The 25,180-nt window shown below is 39.7% G+C and overlaps 2 protein-coding genes across 20 annotated transcripts in view; both read right to left on the bottom strand.

The window, feature by feature from the left end:
* Ccdc138 (coiled-coil domain containing 138) overlaps positions 1-21,492 on the bottom strand; it is a 49,471-nt gene extending 27,979 nt beyond the window's left edge. Inside the window, exons 1-12 of one of the 13 annotated variants that reach the window (XM_087204212.1) lie at positions 21,291-21,422; positions 20,844-20,989; positions 20,694-20,751; positions 19,845-19,965; positions 16,966-17,093; positions 14,528-14,709; positions 12,318-12,476; positions 8,011-8,130; positions 6,369-6,446; positions 6,157-6,264; positions 3,237-3,401; positions 1,478-1,594 (exon numbers count right to left, since the gene is read on the bottom strand). In XM_087204212.1, coding sequence (XP_087060338.1) covers positions 1,478-1,594; positions 3,237-3,401; positions 6,157-6,264; positions 6,369-6,446; positions 8,011-8,130; positions 12,318-12,476; positions 14,528-14,709; positions 16,966-17,093; positions 19,845-19,965; positions 20,694-20,751; positions 20,844-20,876 — 1,269 coding nt within the window. In that variant the 5' untranslated portion in view covers positions 20,877-20,989; positions 21,291-21,422. Of the gene's footprint in view, positions 1-1,477; positions 1,595-3,236; positions 3,402-6,156; positions 6,265-6,368; positions 6,447-8,010; positions 8,131-12,317; positions 12,477-14,527; positions 14,710-16,965; positions 17,109-19,844; positions 19,966-20,693; positions 20,752-20,843; positions 21,267-21,290 lie in introns of those variants that run through there. The other 12 variants (XR_002394803.2, XM_021258157.2, XM_021258160.2 and 9 more) reach the window with 12 other exon arrangements.
* A 1,554-nt stretch (positions 21,493-23,046) lies between these two features.
* The window catches only part of LOC101698338 (E3 SUMO-protein ligase RanBP2), a 60,507-nt gene continuing 58,373 nt past the window's right edge, over positions 23,047-25,180 (bottom strand). For all 7 annotated transcript variants that reach the window (XM_087204208.1, XM_087204210.1, XM_087204209.1 and 4 more), the window contains 2 exons: positions 24,733-25,067; positions 23,047-24,239 (listed from right to left, as the gene is read on the bottom strand). In XM_087204208.1, coding sequence (XP_087060334.1) covers positions 23,934-24,239; positions 24,733-25,067 — 641 coding nt within the window. In that variant the 3' untranslated portion in view covers positions 23,047-23,933. The remainder of the gene's footprint in view (positions 24,240-24,732; positions 25,068-25,180) is intronic.

Genomic DNA, 25,180 nt, shown 5'->3' with positions numbered 1-25,180 from the left:
TCCTATGGAGAATAAACTGAAACAAGAAAGCAGGTAAAACAACGGCATAGAATGACCTGAAAAATAACACAGGATCTAGAGGATTTCCACACTTCTACTGAAAGGGAAGCATTTCAAACTGCAGGTTGAGAGATAAGTGAAAGTGTTCTTTGTTGTAATCCAATTTTTCAGGTCTCTGTTACTGAGTGTCTTGGATTTGTGACAAAATGTTCCCAACACAGCATTGATCCTATGATGTGGACAACAAGCTCTAGCTTCTAAATTTCTACTCCTAAAATTAGAAACAGATACACTAAGATTCTGTGGGTATCAAAGGCCAATATGTATGTGGATACTACTTCTCTTTAATTGAAGAGGAAAAAAACTCCACAAAAATTATATTTTTATTTTTGCTGAGACTTCCCCAAAGGATATAGACATCAATCTAGACCCAAAATGTCTAGTTTTCAATCTAAAATCACTCACCATATCAAGAACCAGAAGATTTCAAACTAAATTTAAAAAGACAATCAGTAATTGCCAATATTAATATGACAAAATGTGAGAATTATCTGACAAAAAAATTTTAAACCCCTAATAAAATTAACAACTATAAACACTTTAGAAAATCTCATAGAAATACAAGTCTTAGCAAAGAAACCATAAAAGAACCAAATGGAAAATTTAGTACTGGAAATACCATTAACAAAGGAGATAACTCAGTGCACTGCCTCAATAGCAGAATGGAGGAGCCAGAGAAAAGAATCTAACCAGAAATAAAATAGCCAATATCAAGAGAAACTGGATACTGGCAGCAGCAGCAACAAACAGAACTTCAAGGAACCAAGAGACTTCAATATCTAACAAGTATGTCACTAGAGTCCCCAAAGGAAGGAAAATCAGGTAGAAAATTCCAAGGAATCTTATGAAACTTTATGAACTATTACAGGAAAGGTCACAGGATACAAAATTTTTAAAAAATCAATTATATTTCCGAATACTATCACTGAACATGTGTACACAAAATTTTAAAAAACAGTATCAATTAAAATCACATAAAAGGGCCGGGGAGTTAGCTCAGTGGTTCTGGCGCCTGCCTCACAAGCGCAAGGTCCTGAGTTTGATATCCGGTACCAAAAAAAAAAAAAAAAAATCACATAAAAAATTAAACTTAGCTAAAAAGTTTTTAAATGCATAGGAATTCATGTAGAAAACTATACAACAATGGTGAAAGAAATCAAAGTTTTAAACAAAGGGAGGGACAGTTTGTGCTGATGAACTAGAAGACTCAACAAAGTAAAGATCTCAATTCTTCTCAAATGAATATAGGTTTAAGGTGATGCTGATCAAAATCCCAGTGATGTACAGAGAAGATTATTCTCAAATACAAGAGAACATATTCAAAGGGGACATGTGTGTGTATGCGTGTAATACGTGTGAATGTATAAGCTGACACTAAGCGTAGCATCACCTGCAGCTCCATTCCTTGCTCCCTTACCTGCGCCCCTGCATCTAGTTGCCTGAGGGACCAGTAGATGAACCTGATGAGAGGCTCGTGGAATTTGGCATTCACCAGCGGCATCCACTGCAGCTGCTCTGTCATCACAGGCAAGAGCTGCAGATAAATGGCGGGAAATATCAAAGCAAGGTACTTTCAGATGTCCTAAACCCATTCCTGCAATGTTCTAAAGAGTAACTACAAAGAGAAAGAGGAATTCTCTAACAAAACACCTCCCCTAAACCACATGCAATGCAACGTGGCAATCTCGATCTGAAAGTTTCCGTATGTGTTTCCTTCTATTCAGCAACAGCACATCAAGAACTGAGATTAACTTACACAGAGGCTCTCTGAAGCTTCAAGGGTCAAATAAATATAATCATTAAAAATGTGAACCTAGATTTATATTTGTTACCATGGCATATTCTGGGATGAAAAAAGCAGGTGACAAGAGATCAAGTATAATAAAGATCCCAACTTATATAAATATGTTAGTGTCAATTTGTAAAAGTAATTTTTAAAAAAAATTTGAAGATGTTGGGCCAGGGATTTAGCTCAGTGGTTCCGCCACCTGCCTCGCAAGCGCAAGGACCTGAGTTCGATCCCTGGTACCAAAAAAAAAAGAAAAAAAAAATTTGAAAATGTTAATGATCTTTGCTTCAATAGCCAGAAGGCCATGAGCAATGGTACACAGGTGCTTTAGAGCCTAGGTGCTGCACTTAGGTCATGGCAGAACAAGTGGGGCCTCGATCTTACACACACTGGGGACAGATTTCCGCCAGCAGCCCAAGCCAGTGCATGGGTCCTCCACCAGCCTCCACAGAGGACCACAGGTCTGAGGACACAGAGACTCCGGCCAGCTGAGACCCACGTCAGACTTCGGCCCTGTGAGTGACACGCAATCAGCAAGCTGTGCAAATACTCTGGCTGCATTTTCTATGCCACTTATGGTGACTGTGTCTCTGATTGTTTCTTCTGACTCTCTCTGGTTTAGAGACTGGTGTGATTACTGGGCCCACTCAGAAAATCCTGGGCAATCTACCTGCTTTAAGGTTAGCAACTTTAATTTCTTTTGTCCTGTAACATAACACTGGCAGATTCTCAGGATAAGGACATTATTCTACCTGCTACAAAAGGCATTAAAAGAAACATTGATTAAGGATGAAAACTTGGAAATAATATATTCAAATAAAACACTGGCCCATATTTAATAACCATGAAATCATTCCTGAAAATGTGTGAAAACAAACAAACAAAAAGCTTTAATATCTTTTTTTCAAAGTTTTTCTGTATTGTCTGTGGACTGTAACTGTCAATTTCTAAAGACCTTTTATATTAACCAGAAATCACAAAGACCAACATTCATATTAATACTCATAACTTGATAAATTATTTCTCTTTGATAAAGAATGAGAAGTCCCTTGAAAATAGACTTTATCCTTTCATGCTAAAAGACTGTTTCATATCCCAAAATTATGTATAGAAGCAACTGTTCACATCTCTACATATTTTTAACTCTAATATACAATTACTTCACTTTTGGAGTATGTTGTTAGTGTCTAGTTTTAAAAAGATAAATTATTACCATATTAAGAAAAATATAAATATGAATTAATAGGGTCCAAAATTAATCTTTTTAGAACTGACTACTGGTACAGCCAACTTTCCACCCAAAAACCTTTCATTTATAAAATCTGCCAGAGGTTTCCCTTTAATCTTCAAGTGTCCTGAAGCATACATTTCAAATTTTAAAACAAACCTTTACACACTTCTCTTGAATATCACTTTTCTGAGAAGCAGATTTGAGTAGTAGCTTTTCACCATCCACACCAGAGTCCTCATGTTTCACTTTGATAAGGTGATGGTCTGAAACCCAGTCCATGAAGACAGTTAAAAGTTCATATACCTGTCCATTAAGTGGTACCTACGTGTCAAAAATTAAATCAAACATTAATTTCGGTTCACAACTTCATAAAAGTTCAAAGGCAAGCCTTAAAATTTGGTAAGTAGAGTAATTTATAATAGAGTAATTTATTTAGAGTGCTCTTAGCTCATTTCACTTAGTGTAAGGATAGAGATTCCCCAAATAAGCAAAAGAAATTCCAAATCATATGCCCCCAATTAATATTAGAAACATTAAATGCTGGCTGAGAAAAGGCAGAAAACATCTCATTATGATTAGTAAACTGAAAGAACTACATATTAGTAAAATTAAAAATTTTCAAGAAGTTCTTCACCCAAGATTGATAAGACAGAAAAGTAAAATTGGCTGTAACTTAACAACATGAAATCACCATATCTATAAGATTCTAACAAGTTTTAATGTTTCCAAGGCTAAAGAATTTCCACTCTCAGATTTCATATTTTTCCCTTCCCCACAGTAGTTATTTTCTTTGTTTTTACTGTACAATGTTCTACACACATGAAAATCCTTTTCTGGAATACCTATTCTCTGAAAGCCTACAAAACCAGGAGGGAAAAGATCAAGAACAAAATGCACAAATCATTGATAAATGTGCTGAGACTATTCCTCTGTAAAAATCTATTATACAAAATGGAGTAATTCTTGTCACACCACACTAAATGGAGTTCAGGGCCCAGGGAAGAAGAGGGAACAGGGTCACAAGGACTTGCTCCAGGAACTGTTTCACAGAACCGCCCCAACAAAACTGCCTGCTCTGTCCTATTTCCACTCAGCAACTGCTGGCAGAACTGCCCACTGTGCCTTCCACCACACAGTAGTTGTCATCACCTGCCAGTGCTGACAGCGCCAGTGGACTTTTGTTCAAAAATTGTTCTAATAAGACTCCCAACCTCCGGTCACAGTGAGAGCCACTCAGCCTGTGCATGTGTGTCTTAGATTGCAATTCTACTCTTTGTTCCCAAATAGTAAGGTCCTATATTGGAGATGCAGCTCTAGACTTCTGTTTGACACCTTTGAAACACACTGTTGATCAAGTTAAATGTTTTCCATATATCTACCTTAAGCTGGGAATAATGCTAGATTTCATTACTCTTTTTAAGCTAAGCAAAGACAGAGAAATATAAAAGCAAATTAATAAAAATTCAGCTAAGAAGAATCACAAAAACAGAATCAGATGATTGAAAACAGAGTAATAGTTATCCCATTATTCTGACAAGAATCATTTGAAACCTCAGTTTTTTTCAAATAGAAAAATGAGAAACTGCTTTTAGATGAAACTTCAATTACCTTGAGTACCTGAGTATAAAATCTCCACACTTTCCATTTATTTTACATAGAGAACTAGAACCGGTCATGGTAGCACATGCCTGTAATCCCAGCTACTTGGGATGCTGAGGCAGGAGGATCACAAGTTCAAGGCAAATCGTGGCACCTTAGTGAGACCCTGTCTCAAAAAATAAAAAAGGGCTAGGGTGCTGCTCAAGGTATAATACTTGCCTAACATATGTAAGTCCTTGGGTTCACTCTCCACTACCACAAGGGAAAAAAAAAGGACTAAAAAGTTTATTATCAAAGTGATTAACACCCACAATGAGTTACCACCACATATCCATTAAGAAGGGTCAAAATAAAAAAGACTAAAACGGGGCCAGAGATTTAGCTCAGTGGTTCCACTGCCTGGCTCACAAGTCCAAGGTGCTGAGTTCAATCCCTGGTACCCAAAAAAAAGAAGACTAAAACACCAAATATTGGCAAAGCTGTGGAGCAACCAGAACTTTCACACATTGCTAGATGTATCAAATGGTTTGGATATGAACTGACATTTTCTTACAAACATACATCTACCTTATCACCAAGAAATTCTAGTCCTAGAACATCCAAGAAGAATGAAAACATGTGCCAAAAGGGCCAGAATTTAGCTCAGTGGTTCCACCACCTGCCTCACAAGCGCAAGGTCCCGAGTTTGATCCCTGGTACCAAAAAAAAAAGTCAGAGAGGAAAACGTGCCAAAAATCTTGTATGTGAGTATTTATAGCAACTTTATTCACAGTAGACAAAAACAAGACTTGTACAGGTGTCTATCAACAGAACAACTGACAGATAAGCTGTGATACATTCATATAATGGGATACTGGGTAATACAAAGAAACAAACGACTGACAAACTCAGTGTTATGGTGACAAAAGGAAACGGTGCCCAAATGAGTGCATGCTGTACAATCCCATTGACTATAGCTATGAAACAAGTGAAGCTAATTCAGGGAAACAGATCAACAGCTACTTCCCACAGGGAGAAGGACCAGGAAAGGGCACAGAAGAACCTGCTGGGGTGATGGGAACACTTGGCTCAATGTCACATGAATTTATCAACACTGATCAAATACTGATTCGGGATCTATTGTTACTATATAACATAATATATAATTTGTATTTCAAGTTTTAAAATTCTTAAGAAAAAATACCAGGGGCCAATTCAGGGATGGATTGCAGTCTTGATAGAAAAGTAACATCAAACAGTTGTGGAATCTGAAACACATCCAATAACAAAGCTGCTACCAACTGTAAGGGATCTGCAAGTGTCACCATGCCTGAAACATGGCTGAAATATCCTGGTATATTTTAAATTCTAGAGCTATTTCCCTATAAAAGAATTATTATGGTGATCCCTTTCATACCAAAAAAGAATGTTCACTAAATGAAAGAATAAGAGAAAATTTCCTGGCTGTCCACTGGAAAAATCTTCAGTTGTGTCATACCTTAGAAGTTTTTGAAGCTGGTGCTTTTTCTTGCTTTAAGCTTTTCATTTCATGAGCAGCGTGGGAACTTCCTTTCAATCTCTGTATTGTCATAAATTCATACTTCCTCTACAATGGAACACATCGAGAAATTAAAGAATAATCACATGAAAAGTAAGCAAATCTAAAGGCAATCATGTTAAAATGCACTTAGAGAAGAACAGGGAACATACCTGTAAGTTATCTAAGCGGGCTTGAACTCTTTTAGCCTGAATCTCCATCTTTCTGTTTTCTTCACTTACTTCATTTAACTAAGGACGGGAAAAGTTAGCAATTTCAATATAAAACTTAAACTTATCACACTGAGGGCTTCTCCATCAACTGCCTCATCTGGTCTACTTAACCACGCAGGTAACAAAACAGAGGCAGCATTAAGGATTGAAATAGGTCACAGATAACAATCACCATGTTCCTTTGGCTTCATATCCCAGAAGGTCCGTTTGCCTCTCATCTGCCTTCTCCTGAACGCAACACTACTCCTTCCAATTACTCTGGGCATTCACTGGAACGCCAATCCTCTGATGGGCCCTGAACATCAATCCTGTCTCCTTGGCTTGGCAAGTCTCAATATGTAATGCTTTTACATTGTTGTTGTTATTGTTGTTGTTGTTACTACTATTATTAAGGTATATTTACATCCAGTGCTATCTTAAATTACTATGAAAGTCAGTCACAGAACCAATACACCTTTCAATAAGCCATTCCTAAGTATGCACCATTCATCATATCAGAAGCTGGCAAGCTGCAGCTAGAACACAGCCACACATCACTGCTGTGCTCTAAGGCAGAGCTCAGCCCACCAAGTAAAGGAACACTTCTTGAAGGTGGTGCTTAGCTGAGATGGTGATGGGAACAGTTATCCCTCCAGGGGTAAAGCAGGCTTCCCAAGAGACAACCTCCCCTGAAGGCCACATGTGGGTCAGAAACAGATTCAGGGAGGCCAAACCAGAGCAAGGGAGGAGCATGGAGCCTCGTCACCTCTGTCAGGGCAGAGGGCTGCAACAAGTGTCCCCCAGGAGTCACAGCAGAACAAGGGGAGCAGAGCTGGCCAGGGAACCAGGGGCTAAGTTCTCAGAGTCTAAGCCTAACTGTATTAAAAGTCTGTCAGGTTTTTCAGTCCTGTACTTTTACAAAGTGACTGTGTTTACCTCAATTTATGCCCAGAAGTATCTTCTGCCCACAATTAAATGCAAACATAATCATTCTTCCATCTCTCACCAACTATATCCTATTTTTCACAAAGAAGGATGAAAAAAAAGACATAACAAAAAAGCCTGTCATCCCAGTACTCTGGGAGGCAGAGGCAGGAGGATCATGAGTTCAAGGCCAGCCTGGAACATATCAAGACTCTGTCTCAAAACAACAAAATATCATTTTATATAATTTTAGTACTAGGTATTAACCTAAATGACACCACTTATATAAATAAATTATTATAACACAATGTGACGCGGGTCTATACCCCTGAAACTATGTATGAGCAATGTGAAGCCTAGAGTCTGGTAGTATCCAGCATAAAGCAGGCACAGGGAAAATAGATGAAAGTTAAACACACACAGTGTTTAACAGCAGTTACAGTAATAACCATTAAAGACAGAAATCAGGGGCCAGGATTTAGCTCAGTGGTTCTGCCACCTGCCTCACAAGCACAAGGTTACTGAGTTCGAACCCTGGTACCAAAAAAAAAAAAAAAAGACAGAAATCAGTGATAAAAGTTTCTTAGCTCTAAGGTTTTTCTTTTGCTTCTTTGTTATCTATAATGCTATAGTTTTGTTATCTATAGTGTTATAGTTTTTGTACTAAAGTAGGGCTTACCTGTTTTTTTAAGTTATCATTCAATTCTTTCAGTGCATCAAAAGAAGACCTCAGTCTCTTGCTTTCTTTATTTCTCTCCTTAAGAACTTCAGTTAACTGTTCAACTTCTGCACTGTGTTGCTAGGAGGAAAAAACATCTACAGATTTAAAAATTAGGTAAGGATTTCATCACTAATATTATTGAACGTAAGTTAATTAACTTATGTTAATTAATTATGTTAAATAACCTTCAACCACAAAAACTCTAATCTGTGTATTTAAACACAGGTGACTGATGTGGCAAATAATTTACAAAAATTGTGTAATCAACCACAGTAACAACAAAACATCAAAAGCATTTGGGAAAAAAGCAGGCATATTACCATACAAATTAAGTCTACTCTTCAATTCTGCTCAGAAAAATACACCCAAACAGTGTCACTGAAATATCTTCTACTTTACATCATGGGATAATAAAACAAACATTTCTGATCCTTTTCAAGACTCTAATAGGCTACTAACAGCTTTACAGATAAAAATGTAAGTCTCGCATCACCCTCACAGATATAGAAAATAGTCTAGGACTGGGAATTTAGCTCAGTGGTTCTACCATCTGCCTGGCAAGCTCAACGTCCTGAGTTCAATCCCCAGTACCAAAAATAAAAATAAAAAATACCCCATAGGTAGAACTATCTCTTATTCTCATGAAGTAGCTAAAAGTCTGATGCCAGTTTTACATCTCAAAAAATATTAAATACATATAAAAATTTCTCTGAGCCCCCAAAAATTCCACTCTCTCTTTAACAGGTTTCAGAAATGATGCAAACCAACCTGTCCAATAATTACATTTAAATGGGATAGCATGTCAGATTTAGGATGTGAATACTTACAAGTCAATAATAAGATTAGCATGGAGAGATCTAAGAATCTAAGCATTCCGTCCTGTGAAAAAAAATCCAATCTGAAAAGTATAGCTTTATGTGATTTTATTACTATATTAATTGGTTCCATAATAACCTAGGACACAGTCACAAATACAGGTATTTTTAGAATGTTTTAATATTCCTATTGTCTAATCTTTCCACATCTAAAGATACTAAAGCTTACAATATGAGTTCCACTCCCGGCAAGGCAGGATAAACCCACTCCCCTCTACCTTGACTAAAAGCCCTGGACAAAGCCCAACAGCAATCACTTGATGCCTGGAAAAGCAAACAAGAACAGAGAATTGCAGAAGGGAGTAAAATCTGGAGAAGCAACCCTTAGGGGTGACCTTTCCTGTGTTTTTGTTTTTCCTTTTCTCTCAATGTTCTGCTCCAGGATGGAGAAGTAGAGGGAGAAGCAGAGTGAAACCTTCCATAACCACTGGGAGATACAGGCAGTCTTCCCTTCAGGAGAACCAGATGAGGGGCCCCGAGAGCCCAAGGGTGGAGAATCTGGGAGAAGAGATCAGAAAGGGGTCCCCTATCCCCCGTTGCCACTTTGGTGGTGGGAAGCTGCCCTACTGCCAGGAGGAGGCTGGAGAACCCAAGAATCTCAGGCTGACCCCAAGAGGCTGGTTTGCAGGTCAATTCCAAAGGCTCTGCAGCTCATCTGGGGAGGACCACACTGCCACAGAGGGGCAGGGATGAGGACTTCCACCTATACTGGCTGGACAAATGGCTTAAGAAACAGTAACATTCTCCAGAGACATGAAATCGATACAAATGACACTCAAAAGGGTTCAAATATAATTCTAAAATTGCTGGAGAAACAAAACACAACGAAGTCTCAAGAAAAAAGACAATCAGGCAACCCATTTGGGACCCCTCCTGTCTCCCAGGAGCTATTCTTATTCTCCAATAAATTTTCCTACTCTTAACCTCTGTTGTTCCTTAGACAAACTCAGCATATCTGACATCTAGCATGAAGGGAATAACATGTATTCCCCCTATATCACCCCTTCTGTCTCTTAGACAAAAGCTATCTTTCTCTTAATAAATCCTTCCTAAATATGGTATTTATGAAGTACTACTCTGCCCTAAAGAAGGATAAATTTGAATCATTTGTAGAAAAATGGAGGCACCTTGAAACCATACTATAAAGTGAAATACTATAAATCAGACACAAGCTTAAATATCACATGGTTTCTCTTATATGAGAAACCTAAAGTATAAAAAATTTAAAGAGCAAGTTAAAAGACAGATAACAGGAAACAGAGCTAGATTTTTTGCAAATGGAAAAGGTACCAAGAGATAGATGGAAATGGGAGGCGGAGAAGAGGAAGTAAAAGGAATTAAGATGTGTTTGTTACGTATAGGCACCAATTCCCCACGATGAATGTAATCATTATATACTGTGAACATGTACCAATAAAAATTAAAAAAAAAAAATTCTTCCTACTCTTAACCTCCATTGTTCCTAGAATTCATTCTTTGAGTTTAGAGAACACGAACTTGGCATTTTGGATGTCTAGCAGGCATTGAAGCCAGCATGCTACAGGGATACCCACATACCCACAGCACAATTCACAGTGGCCAAGACATGGAGCCAGCGGAGGTGCCCATGGACAGTTACAGTTTTAGCAGATACAAAAAACCGCAGCCCTCAGCAAAGATACGCCACTCCTTCAGGTGGCTGAAGACCAGGTATACGTCCTGCCATCACCACTTAGATACAGGCTGTGCCATGTCCTTGCACACAGAATGAAGAACAGATATTATAGAAAGGAGAAAAGACCACAAAGCACAGCACAACGTCTTCCTAGTGCCAAGTGACCCAACAACACCCACACATCTGCCCTGACTGCTGCATGGACCCCAACCACAAATATTTGTTCCAACCCCTGTACGTGTCAGACCTCTTCCTGATCCCCTATAAAAATCCCTGCCTGTTCTTTATTCACCACTGACAGGTTGCTTGCCCTCAGTCAACCTGCACCCAGGTGAATAAAGTTTGTGCCTCGTTGCCTTCTTAAAAAAAAAAGAAAAAAGACAATCAATAGACACCAATCTGAGAAGACCCAGAAGCTAGGTTTCTACCTCTGTTCCATGAGGTAAGTTCAGTGTGAAACCAAATTAAAGACACAAATTCTTAGTAGAAAAACAAAACAAAATCTTTTAAAGAACATAATTTAAAATTTTAGAACTTTATCAGAAATAAAAAATTCACTAAATGGGCTCAATAGCTACATGGACATGGAAAGAAACAGGGAACTTAAAGAGAGATCAATAAAAATTATCTTATCAGAAGAGAAAGATGAGAAAACAGGAACATATCTCAGAAATCTTTTGGGTATAATATCAAAAGTCACTGGAGACCCAGGAGAAGAGAAAGCAATTCGAGCAAAAAAAAATATTGAAAGAAATGTTAGCTGAAAATTTCCCAAATTTGGCAAATAATCAAATTTATAAATTCAAGAAGCACAGTAGCCCACAAATCAAACTCAAAGTACATCAAGACAGGTCATCAGTGAGCTGCTGCTGAAAGCCACAGTCAGAGATCACAAAATGATCCACCCACAGAACATCCTGGCAGAGGTAGATCACAGGGACAGACATAAGTCAGGAGCTACCGAGGGCTGCTGACAGGGCATGGATGACTACAGAGGAGCAAGTGAAAACATCCAGGGTGCTAGAACCATTCTAGCCCAAGTATGGTGGTGACATACATGGTGAACCTGTCTGCAGATTCAAAATGTACAGAAATATACAGCAAACAGAAGGACTTTCACCCTATTTAAGTTCCAAATACTATAACCTATCTTTTGATATGAAGCACAGAAGTATACAATACCACCTACATAACATCCTTCCCAAAGTATTTCAATTGAGTATCAATGTCAGGATACAATCAGGTCAACCCAGAGTGTGACCTGCTTTCCAAGACTGCAGAGCTGGATTCTTCAGAGAAAGGCCAAACAACAAAAATGGTGAGAAAGAAACCCAGAGATTCAACCACCAAATACGCATGTGTTTTGTATAGCTCCCTGATGAGAAAATAAAGCAAAACAAAAAAGCAACAGATGACATCTTGGGAGCCACACGGGGCAGGGAATGTGGCTGTGTCTAGAGAACCAAGGCTCTGGGAACATCTCTGCTCCAAGACACAGCTGCCCTAATCCTCTCAAATGCTGCAGCACACCAGGCGTGTGCAGGACTGCATGAGGTGAGGAGGATGGGAAGGGGAAATGAGCAACTGGTGAAATGTTAAGAATTAGTGAATCTAGGGGCCAGAGATTTAGCTCAGTAGTTCCACCGCCTGCCTCAGAAGCACAAGGTCCCGAGTTCAATCCCCTGTACCAAAGCAAAAGGATTAATGAATCTAAAAACATCAAAGGCTACAATTACCTCCTTTATAATCTGAAATCTTGTCAGAACCTCTTCCTCAACACCTTTGATTTTACTCAAGGCATCTTCATGTCTGAAAAGTATTTGTTCTTTCTCGGCTAAAAAGCGTTCTCGCCTCTGGAGCTCCTCAGCGAAGTTCTGCTGCGCTGCACTCTCACACTGCATCAAAATGCCAGGTGTAAATACGTTAAGAACTCGCATGCATGCTGCACACTGCATTTTACTTGACAGACACTGTGGTCACCAAAGGGGTTTCAGAAACACATTTCTGGTACCTAAAGAAGCTGCATTACAGTAGTGTTAGACTAGTGCAGCAAACAGCTCCACAGAAACATCTGTAGAAGGGTGTAGCACTGAGAGTCATCAGAACTTGGGAGCCGTGGATCCAAATGCATCAGCACTGCTCAGAATAAGCTCCCAACCAGCTCAAATCCCTCACTCCACTTCAACTGCAGATCCAGCACTTGCCTACGCCCTCCATCCCCTTAGCCCTGCTGTCTTTCCATCACCTGGACTAAAGCACTGACCACCTTTTCTGACTGCTTTGTAACAACACAGAGAAACACTTGGAGAAAGGTCACACACCATGAAACACAGGATCCTGAGATTCACACTCTCAGTCTTCAACCAAGTTCTCGATGTAGCCCAAAAATCCTCAATATTTCCAGTCAGCTCTGTGCCCCCTATTCTCCAGAGAATGTGTATATCCACAAAATGGAGCATAGTATTTATTACTCAGCATGTAACACAAATGAACCTTGAAAGTACCCTGCTAAGGGCCGGGGATTTAGCTCAGTGGTTTCGTTGCCTGCTGCGCAAGTGCAAGGACCCAAGTTCGATTCCCGGTACCAAAAAAAAAAAAAGAAAGAAAGAAAGAAAGTACCCTGCTAAGTGAAAAAAGCCAGTACTAATGGCCAAATAATATAAGGTTCTATTTGCATGAAATTCCAGGATGGACCAATCTGCTAGGCTAAGGAGAGTCAGGGAAAATGAGGAGTGACTGTTAATGGGAGAAGGCATCTTCAGGGATGATGATATACTTGAAAATCAGCTGTGATTGTAGCACAACCCTGTGAATATATTAAAAATAATCTAATTTTATACTAAAAACTAATGAGTCACAATTATAAAAGCAAAGAACAAATAAATCATCTCTTCCTCTAGTTTTCAATCTCAACAAAATCACCATTTACCCAACTGCCCCCAAATAACCTCCTGTTCTGCCCAAGTGAACCCTGTCCACCCTGCCCACCCTACCCGATGCAGAGCCCCAGTGCTCCCTTCTCCTGACCCTCCAGACCCAGTCCCTTTGCAAGTGGAAACCAGGCCCCACCAAGCCCCCTCACCCCACCCTCTCCAAGCTCCAGACAGACCCGTGTGCGGGGCCCCAGGCTGGAGGGTACATCCCCCCAAGCCCAGCACTGAAGGCTTGGTCACAGCAGCTTTCCACCACCATGTGCTCTGGCCTCAGTGTGCTGCCACACCAGACCTCAAAACAACAGGCAAATGATGTGAACTGAAACCTCCAAAATGGCCCAAATAAACCTTTGTTTTTCCTTTTCTTTCATTGTTTGGGGGGGAGGTGTGGGTGAGAGATGAGGATCTCCCTGTGTTGCCCAGACTGGTCCTGAGCTCATGGACTCAAGTGATCTTCCTGCCTCTCCCTTCCAACCAGCTGAGCCTAGAGGTGCACACCACTGTGCCTGCCCAACCTTCTGTCTAAGTTGACTGTCACACAGGCATTTTTCCAAACAGAAACTGTTCATTACACTTCTTCTTTCTCTACCCCAGTGGACACTTGACAAACACATAAACTACGTCCTTAGAAACAAACCCCAAAGGTAACAGAAAAGTCAGTGTTCACAGGTAAATTCCAGTGAGAGTTGACAAAGGACTTCTTACATATAAGTATTTTAAAACAAAGAACCTAGAACACATGCTTCAAATAGCACATTTTATCAGCAGGTTTGCTCATTACTGAAGGACGGGATTAAAATCAAGTCTACAATTAGGCACACACCTACAAATAAAAACACCACTGCTTCGTCTTTCTCTCACCCACTATGAATGAATTTGTTCCCTTCTGATCTTGCCCAAATTATGTAAATGATTAAAATAAAATACCTTGTATTCAAATTTTGCAAATGCTTGGTGCTTAGAACACAAATACTTCTGAATTCTCACTAAAGGATTCTGAACACCATTCTTACCTGCAGCTTCAGGTGTATCTGAAATAACTCATCATATATCTGGTTTATCTGAGGTGGAAGTAAACTCTGCTTGTTTGACACTCTGGAGTTTGGTCGGCTGGTGTGTCTCAGAGGGAAGTCTCTGGCATCGGCACTACCCCACTTGGCATGAGGTCCTGAGGCCACATCCGTTTCCAGGGCAACTGTAAAAGTTTTAAATATTCTCAGACACAGCAGTCTTCAGGAAGAGCTGCTGTAACATAAATTACAGTATTGCTACAAAGTCTTGAAAGAGAGAGAAAACTGCAGCAACACTGGTAAAAAGGGAACATTTAGAAAATCTGCAGTACACAGAAATTCACTTTGTGCAACTTTTCTGCAGATGTGAAATTATTTCAAACTTAATTAAAGTGCATAAAACCATTTTTGTATTAACTCCCCAGGCCCAGAAATGTACAGTTACCTCAGAACCTCCAAACAAACCACCCATGACTACAGTGCTAATCACTGCTTTTCTTTCCAATTCTACTGTTTACATTTGAAAAGTTCTAATTTGTTTTGTCTTTCTTATATATCTGTAATTATATAATTTCTATAACCTGTTTTTTTTGTTTGTTTTATTTTTTTGGTTTTTTAAGACAGGGTCTCACTTTGTAGTTTAGGCTAGCCTTGAACTCACAATGTAGCCCAGGTTGGCCTTGAACTTGGCAATCCTCCTGCCTCAGCCTCCCAAGTGCTGGTATAGCCTGCTTTAAATACTAAGGTATCCTTTGAAACATAGCCATGCTGATTCCAGGATGGTCTGAAAACTTCCCCACTCCATCCTGCTTTGTAAACAGGTGACAACACCCTCCCTGACACAGCCACCACTGCCTCCAAGTTCCTAGCCCACAGGCCCAGAGCTGCTCTCGGGACATAGCTGGGGCAAAAGCTCAACTGTACTGGTGGTACTACGCTGGATCCACAGTGGTGATGAGTTTACTTCCAACAGCGGTGGAGAGTGAGTTCATCTTGGCTCACAGCTCTGCATTCTGATTCACCTCTGCTCATACATAAGTTCACAACGTCCTCACAGCAGTTTTAATTGCTATAAGCCTCATAGCAACCCCAGCTTTTGGGGGAGGCACTCTACTCCAAATCTCAGACAGAAGCTAAAGAAGTCATAAATAAAAATAGAATGTTTTTTGCTTTTGGTATTTTGAGACAGGGTCTCACTATGCAGTTCAGGCTGGCCTTGAACTCACTATGTAGTCCAGGCTGGCCTCAAACTTGCATTGATCCTCCTGCTTGAGCCTTCCTCCTGCTTCAGCCTCCTGAGTCCTGGGATTATAGATGTGAGCCACCACGCCCAGCTATAAATTTAAAAAAAAAAACAAAAAACGTTTACAGGGTGGGTCCTGAGTTCGAGCCCCGGTACCAAAAAGAAAGTTTCACTTCAATTTAGCAAACACCTAAAAGTGGAAGAAGATATACTCAGAGCTTGGCTTGCCTTTCCAGGTCCCTGCCTCACTGGCTACTGGCCTGAGCATCTGTACTTTTTTGGTCAACTTTCAAATATATTCAACTTTTTCAATAGTTTATCCTGTTTTCAGTGGGAAAATCTACCATGTAATGGAAAGCACAGGTTCAGGCTGAATTAATTTTCATTGTCTTCAAATGCTGAGATCAGTGTGACAAAGAGGTGGGGTAACTGGGGACCAAGTGTGAGCAGCGTGTGCCCAGGAGACCCACGGTGCTGTGGATGGGACATGGCCAGGGGCAGAGGGCCCAGTGCCTACTGAAACCCTGGCAAGGCTGAAATGAAGCCAGGGACACAGAGAGGGTCTCTAGTTCAGTGCTGAGAAAGGCATCCCTTAAATACGGTGGACCCTCAAGTTATGACTAGCCTGACATAAGAACAACTTGGATTAATTAGGTTAATGGAAGATTCATCTGCCTCATTATCCACAGCATGTACCCAGGTAAACATCCAGACCTCAGCTGTATTGACTTACAACCAACTTGAGTTACAACCAGCCCTCAGAACCAATCAAGTTGGTAAGTCAAGGGCCCACTGTAATTGAGAGTCTCAAAATGTTATGGTTATTCAACTACAATCATGGCCTCATTTTGCATCAAATACCAATGTGAAAAAGAAACGAAGGCATTCTAAGAGTATTCAGGTAATTATGAATTCATTCTGATAAGTTTTGAGAACACAGGTATACAACTGGAAGATAACCAAACCAAGTTTACTTTTCTCTTCTCCTTTAGTTTAATAACAAGCACAGAAACCACCCATGAAGATACCACACACTGGGACTGGCCGAGCAAGTGCCTGCCTGGTGCATCCTGACATCAAAGGAGAGAGAATCAGACCCAGAAGCACAGGCACCCGAGGACTGAGAATGCTTTATTACATGAGTAAGCTTAAGTGTTCCAATGGACAAAAGCACTATTTCAATAAACATTTATTTTACCTTTTTCTATTTCTTTGAAAGGCTGCTTGGTCATTTTTGAGGTGTTAACTCTACGATGATTCTCAATTAACTCTTCCTCTATTTCCTGTTTCTTCAAGTCATGAAAAGAATCCAGTTCACCATCTAGGCTTTAAAAAAAAATTCTATCACAGAAATTTGGAGGTTTACTATAGCATTTGAAAAAGATAAAATTATTTGTCAAATATTAACAGCATGACAAATGAGAAAAATTTAAAAGTAAACACTTTAAAAAAATAAAAATTAAAAAATTAAAAGTAAACACTTTTAAAATGTTAAAAACATGGAAAAGGTAAAAATGTAAAAACCAAAGCCACTGATTCTGTTAACCTATTATAGTATCTTTCAACATTTTTCACACATTAAATTATTAATTTAATTTAAAGCTACAAGACTGGGGATTTAGCTCAGTGGGTCTGCCGCCTGCCCTGCAAGCACAAGGACCTGAGTTCAATCCCCAGTACCAAAAAAAAATTAAAAATAAAAATTTTTTTTTAAAAAATAAAGCTACATACATCTGAAAAATGCTCTACCAAACTTTCTTTGGATCCCCAGCAGTCAGTGAGACAGATGTAACAGGTACTGCTGTCCATACTTTTAACTAAAAAATTAATGAGGGACTTGAACCCTAAGGAAGTCAATAGACAAGTGACAGAAATGGGGAAAGGGGCAGCACAACTATGACACCAGGTGTCCCTTCACAGATTATCAGAGTTGAAATCTGTACAGCAGCCATGTTCAAAGGAATGTAATTCAAGTAACATGGGTAATTTAAGTACACAGGTAATTTAAATTTTTCTGGTAGCACATCAAAAACATAACAGAGGCAAAACTTTTAACAATGGGGCAACCCATTTGGGACCCCTCCTGTCTCTCAGGAGCTATCACTATTTCCCTTTTTTTTTTTTTGGTATGAGGATCGAACTCGGGTCCTTGAGCTTGCAAGGCAGGTGGGAAAACCACTGAGCTAAATCCCCAGCCCTACCATTCTTATTTCCTATTCCTATTCCCTGTAGAGGACTGTAATATTGATTATGCCCAAAGCAGGCTGTAAAAAGTTAACCCCACAATTGGCTTGTTTATAGAAAAGTGAGTCTGGCTGAAGCCTATGTGCCAAGGTCAGTGTAACTCACACACAAATTCTGTTCCCACAACTAAAACCTTCTGACTAGAAGGGCAATGTTCTAATTACAACCATATATTTTGTCTCTTCTGTTCCTAATTCGAGAATGCTTTGTCTTGTCCTTTATGAGCCTTGTTTACATTAATTTCCATAGAAACCACTGGTGGCTCACCTTTTTTTTTTTTTTTGGTACTGGGGATCGAATTCAGGTCCTTGTGCTTGCGCAGCAGGCGGCGAAACCACTGAGCTAAATCCCCGGCCCATGGTAGCTCACCTTTAACCCAGTTGATTGCCAATAAAAGTCAGTGCCTGGGACTGTCCAGTGCCTTTGTCAGTTGTATCGGCATTGGTCATCCTGGCATCCGGTTTCTCTCCTCGTTTTGTCTTTTAGTTTTATTTCTCAGGCCTGTGTCACAGACTGGGCAGGTGGATACTGGAACCTAACTGCAGGGGTCACTGGCAATTCCTCATTCCTATTCCCCAATAAATGTTCCTACTCTTAAAAAAAAAAAACCTTGAAAAATGTATTTAACTGTATACATCTAAAATGTTACTATTTCAATAGATAACAAAAAATGATTATGAAGATATTTATGTTCTCTTAACCATGCTAAGTTTCTGCAATGCAGTGCATACTTTACACCTACAACACCTCGATTCAGACCAGCCCCTTGTGGTACTCTGCACACACATGAGGCCTGTAGCCACCTGTAGCCACAGTGCTGACAGCATACTTCAGACTAGATCACATCCAAGAGTCAGAAAACTGTCCAATGCCACAAAAACCTTCACAGCACTAAACTTCCAAATTGTAGTTTGGAGTTACACAAAAGTCATTTATACAAATGGAAAAATGATTAAGCTAGCAGTTAAACACAGGAAAATAATTTCCATAAATTCATAGCTGTTACTTAAAAGCAATTTCACTTACCCTACTGTACAACCTCGCTCATGTCCACATTTCAAATCTAGACTATTATGTGAATGCCAAATGAAACCATAGTAACAATAATGATAACAGTTCACATTTGAGGGCTTTACTATGTACCTAGCACACTTCAAAGTGCTCTACATGAATTGATTCATTTAAGAGGCAATTTGTTTATAAAAGTCAAGCTCCCAAATATCATTACATTAACAGTATAGATATTGTATTTTAGGCATAACTGTCTTTTTTCTCTCCACAATTATGTCAATACTTCATTTTGTATGTGCAAAGACCCAGATTGTCTTACATTAATTTAAAACATTTTCTTCTTCTTGATACCTACAGCATTCTTTCTACCATACATTGTCATTAAACAATATTCAATTTAAAACTGGATTTCATTCTAGCTTCCTTGTTTTTATACTCTTTACCTATAGTAAACACAGCCCCAGGTAGCCAGCACTGTACCACGTGTATTTTGTAGTGTCCATCTCCCCAACTACACAACATGCAGTCTTTATGCTCTACTAGACATACAACAGAATCTATGCTGAACATCACTACCCAAAAAGCCTGTACTCAGTTTCCCTCCTTTAAAAAAAAAAAAAAGAAAGAAAGCAGGGCCTTCATTTGAGTCTTTGATGAATAAATATCAAAACTTAATAAATGATCTCAACTATTTAGCAGGCTCCACATTGCTTCTACTTTCTCTCAAGGAAAAGCAAATATGTGAACTATCTGACCTTTACCCTTTCTCAGTTTCTTCAGACACTGAGGGAAGAGTAACAGGAAGAACTCAGGATAATTTACCGATTCACATTTAAGTGTTTGAATGAACTGCAAAAAGGCATCACACAAAGCTTTCTTTCCTCAGAATAACATCTTAATGATGAACCGACTTTATCTCCAGAGCAGTAGATATCCAAATCATCTGCAACGAAAAAGATGGCATACTGATGTAAGACACAGATCTCTCACTCTAACCTCATGAAGGCCACTCCAAAACTGCTGAACTGTTTTTATCCAAAGCTCTCCCTGTAACAAGCTTACAGAAAACAGGATCAAATCTCGCATTTACATAGTACTTTAATGATTACAAAATCCTTTTCCATTCTTACCTTGTATGAGCCTAGCAACAACGTGTCAAGGAAAGTAAGCAGCATTGATGCCTTTAACCCTGTTCCAGCAGATTAAGAACTTAAAAGCCAGAGAGCTGAAGTGACTAATGGTTAACATATACATTACTACCACTATATACCTCGGCTACACATTACCACATTACAGCCCATTAATCCCATAGCATAATTATCTTTTCCAAATTTTTGATATATTTCTCCTCCACTGTAGTTACCAACCTAGTAATTCAGCAAAGTCCATGCCTAAAGAAAGAGCAATAAGTTTTCTTTACCCAATATAGTCAGTTTAACTTTTTACACGTTCAAAGGCAGACATATTATAAGTGAAAACACCAAAAAAAAATTTTAAACCTCATCCAGTTTAATTCTTAGACATGTCATTTACCCCAAACATCATGGTTCCCAGTAGCCCATTACCAGATTGAAGGAACCCTAAGTATCACAAGATATCTAGCACTAAATAACGTCTACAAAACTCTTAAATCTGCTTAAACAAAAGATACAAAATATCCTATTGGCTTACCTGGGTAGGTCAGCGATCTTCTCTTACACTGAGCCTGATCAAAATTTGAAAAGTGATACTAAAAAAAAAAAAAAAAGACACAATTTATACACTGAGAATGAGTTTACTGTCTTAAAATATTCTTAACAAATCATAATTACAAAGGTGAACCTGCGAAGTGACCATGCAGAACCCTAGCGGCATCCTAAGCAGGTGACAAAGTCAGGGGCACCAGTGAGGCGACGCCTCTGAGCGCTGGGCAACGCACACCGCCCCGGGCCTTTCTTGCCGCGACTGCCCTCCTCGGGCTTTCGAAGCTAGGGGAGGAGAGGGCAGAAGCGAGCAGAGTGGGCGAGTGCACCTGCTCCTCGCCCTGCCTGTGGACAGCGCCCCGCAGGGCCCAGCCAGACGCCGGTGAGCGAAATCCCCAGGGACGCGGAGTCGCGGGCCCAGCACCACCCGGCGCGTCTGCGTGGGGACACAGGCAGGACCCGCGGCGGGCACCGAGAGCGCCCGCTGCCTCGCGACCGTATGGAAACCAAACGACCGCAGAGTGACAAGTCGGGAAGAGGGACGACGGGCCACCGCTCGCCCGGCCAGCCGGCCCTCCTGCCTCACCCCACCAGCGCCGCTGCCCCCGAGCCCGTAGCAGCTCTTCAGACGCTCCACTAGTAAATCCTGTCCTGGCGACTTCACGATGCACGGCTCCATGGTGCACCGAGGATTGGCGGTCTCCCCGGGCGCCGCGTTCAAACCGGCCCGGGGGCGGGGCCGCGCCGAGACGCATGAGGCTCCGCCCCTGGCACGCTGGGCGGGGCGAGACGAGGCGGAACTCTGGGGCACGTGTGCGCTACGACGCACGTGGCCCCGCCCTCCAAAGGGTAAACTGGGCTGTGGGCGGAGCTCGCGCGGCAAAGGCGCAGGGCATTAGATCCCACCCGCCGGGGGGGTACTTCGAGCTATGGGCGGGGCTCGCGGGACTCAGGCCCCACAGGAAAGCGACAGGAGTCACCTAGCACCTTGACGGTTTATGATCCTAGTGTTGCGGGTATTTTTAGTTTACTACGGATGACTCAGTGATCTTTGGCAATACGTCTCCCGTAGAACCTTACGGAGTAGGCTTAGGATGTAGCTACACACCGAAACACCCGTCTTCACCACAGGTGGCCTGTCACCCAGAAGACCCTTCCAGAGATCACTTCCTTTCCTCCCTGCGTGCCTTCCCCATGTTAGGGGAGGGGTATCGAAGAGAACACAAACTTCCTTTAAAAAACAAACGAAAAGGCCCTCCCAGTGCATAGCTCAGTCTTTACTGGTTTATCAACCCAAAACCCGACAGTCAACAGATTAAGGGGAACAGCTGTAAACTGTGATTGTCTGGTGCATCTGGATTACTTTTAAAGTTCCCAAATGCCCGAACTGTATATCAATTCAGCAAAGTACTTATCATCTAAGATTTAAGCCAATACTTTAATCCATAAAGTATTATAAAATGCATAATGAGTTAATTCCATCTTTAAGCAGATTTTAACAATATAAAATCCAGCCAGTTTGAAAAAAGTACCTATCAACGTGGGTTTATAGTAGCATACAGTTCTTTCCTGACATGTGACACGAAGGTGTTTTTATAAATGCAAGCCACTGCTAAGCATCTATGGGAAAATCAGTTCACATGTCATTTTGTGAAATTTTTCATAAAGTTCTTAAAGCTTCTGAATTTGTAACTAATACTTTAATAGGATACTATGAAATCTACAAAAAAGTCTCTTGAAAAGCACTTGCATTTACTTAGAATTTATTTTAAATTCATGATAATGGTATCAACAGTCTCAGGTGAAAATTTACAACACTTTTTATATCAATTACACAGGTTTCCAAAGAAGTCAATTCTAAATATTAAATGCAAATATACGTAATCCACAGTTCTCTAAGGTTCAAGGGGATGCAAGTGACACATTTAGGGTAGGTTTCTTTGTGGCAATGTCCCTGCCCTCATCACACTGGGGGTTGAACAGGTACTCAGTAATACAGGATACTCTATTTCCAAATCACCACGTGAGAGGGAGTAAACCTCACTGTCTTTCCTCACTAGACAAAAAGAGGTATTGCCACTGGGAAGGGAAGAAGGCAGTCAATCTTCATGATTAGAATATACAAAATTTTGTGTTCCAGTTAGATTCCTTGAAGCTCTACACAGTAAAAACAACCCCTCTTTATCAGTTTGCCTAACTTTTGGCAGAAGCTACTTCAAACTTTGTTTTCAGTGTGTATCAACCTTGTTAAAATCATGTGGCAGTTTATTTTGCTGACTTTTAATTGTCCTCCTCACTAGAACAGACAACTAGATGCACAAGTAACAAACTTTTAAATGTCATGGTGGTATCAACTGTCACTTTATTTGTGCTACAAAATTCACCAGAAAGTTACTGCAACAATCTAATATAAAGCAAATCTTTAACCAAAGAACATGGTATAGACCTTTTAAAAATATCCATTCTTTATCACAATAACTGCAAGGAAAAATTCAATTCTATCATCAGGACCAAGCTGAAGTTTCTGAGGTAGTACAGACAGATAACAAAAAAAGAAAAAAAAAACCCCACAAAACTAAGGAAAAGTTGACCAGTTTTTAAAATTTATCTTCAAAGGGCACAGGAAGCTACATATTTTAAGAAAGAAAGTATTCCACTTAAAAGTAAATTTGAATTACACAGGAGGTGTAAAGATTATACAGAAGAGCACTTTGGTTAACTATCTTCTGTGGCTCTACCCACTCATAAACGAGTCTCTGTGCATAAATAAGCACATCAATAATTAAGATCACTGATATACATACTTCAGATCTAAAATAAAATTGAGTTGTGGTCCCTATATTCAAATCGTTAAGTATATCCATGCAGGAAGTCCAGATATCTTAAAAGGAATTAAAAATTAAATTGCATATATCATATTCCTTCAATAGTTTGCGAAGGTCTATTGCTTTTAACAAGATTAGTATTATTCCATTTTAATACAGATATGTCAGGAGTACATAAACACAAGTACACCTGAAATACATCAGTGTTTAAACTTTTATTTCACACCATGCAAGGTCAATTATAACACATTAAAAAGTGACAACAGCTATACGCTGCAATTTTACATTTGTACATTGGAAATGTCCATTTTCAAAAGCTGAACACAATTACCATATTGTCTGTAATGGGTAAGTTTCAATTCAACTGCTTATACAGATAAAATTTACTATGAAAAACAATGATTTTATAGCTGTCCACATTCTATGATACTAATTCTTCGACTAACAGAACCTGTGGGAGAACCAAATGATTCAATCTTTTTCACAGTATCCATGCCATCCTTAACAAACCCAAACACTACATGTTTAAAGTCCAAATGTTCTGTCTTTTTCAGTGTTATAAAAAATTGAGAATTATTAGTATCCCGGCCTCGATTGGCCATAGATAATAAGCCAGGGCCAGTATGCTTCACATTAAAGTTTTCATCTTCAAATTTATCTCCATAAATGGACTTTCCTCCTGTCCCATCATATTTGGTGATATCTCCTCCCTGAAAAAGATTTTTTAAAAAAATTAACAGCAATCCTGAATGATACATTAATATACACACAATGCCCTTCCTTAAGAATGCAATTTGAAAAATAAATATGTACTTTTGAGAGAAGACAAAAAAAATAAAAGGGCCGAGTGTAGTGGCACAGGCCTGTAATTCCAGCCTTGGAAAGCTAAGGCAGGAGGATTGCCATGAGTTCAAGGCCTGCCTGAACTACACAGCAAGACCCTCTCTCAAAAACAAATAAAATAAAATGATCTTTTCCCTCCTTCAATTTCCAACAGGTTCCACCATTATTAGAAATATGTACCCTTCTGGTACAAAAGTTTAGAGCAGGTACAGGAAGTTGAGTGATGACGCCAACTACTGAACAGGAAAGTTAAAGAAATCTCAAGACAACTATGGGATGGGGTCAAGAAGAAACACTCCAATTTCCTGAGTTACTGTGGCATACTCTTCTAGAACTTATACTGTAATTATTAATACTTACTTGACAAACAAAATCTGGAATTACTCTGTGAAAAATGGAGTTCTTGAAACCAAAGCCTTTCTCTCCAGTGCATAGTGCTCTGAAATTCTCAGAAGTTTGAGGAACAATGTTTGAAAGTAACTCCATGGTTATTCTTCCTAGAGGTTCCTCATCTGCACAAACATCAAAGAACACCACCGGGTTGGTCTCCTTTGATAATTCTGCTGCCAGTGACACCTGTCCTTTCTGAAGTTTCAATAAATTCTGCTGACATTCTTCAAATTTTTTCTTAAAACACTCAGCCATTTCTTTTGTTTTAAATCTCACTGCAAGCTGTTCCACTTTTGCTTCACCATCTATTGAAAGAAAAAAAGGCCTTAGCATTAAAATAATTTATAAATTGTGTTACATTTGTTACAGGTTTTAGAAAAGTCAAATGAATGGAAAGTAGCAGCAGCAGGTAGCAACT

This window comes from Heterocephalus glaber, unplaced genomic scaffold (assembly GCF_053883595.1).
Source record: "Heterocephalus glaber isolate CG9 unplaced genomic scaffold, H.glaber_assembly_v1.0 deba00000470, whole genome shotgun sequence".
In the NCBI taxonomy this organism is placed as follows: domain Eukaryota; kingdom Metazoa; phylum Chordata; class Mammalia; order Rodentia; family Bathyergidae; genus Heterocephalus; species Heterocephalus glaber.
Note: the sequence above shows the minus strand (reverse complement) of the source record. Positions and strands in the feature narration are given on the sequence as shown.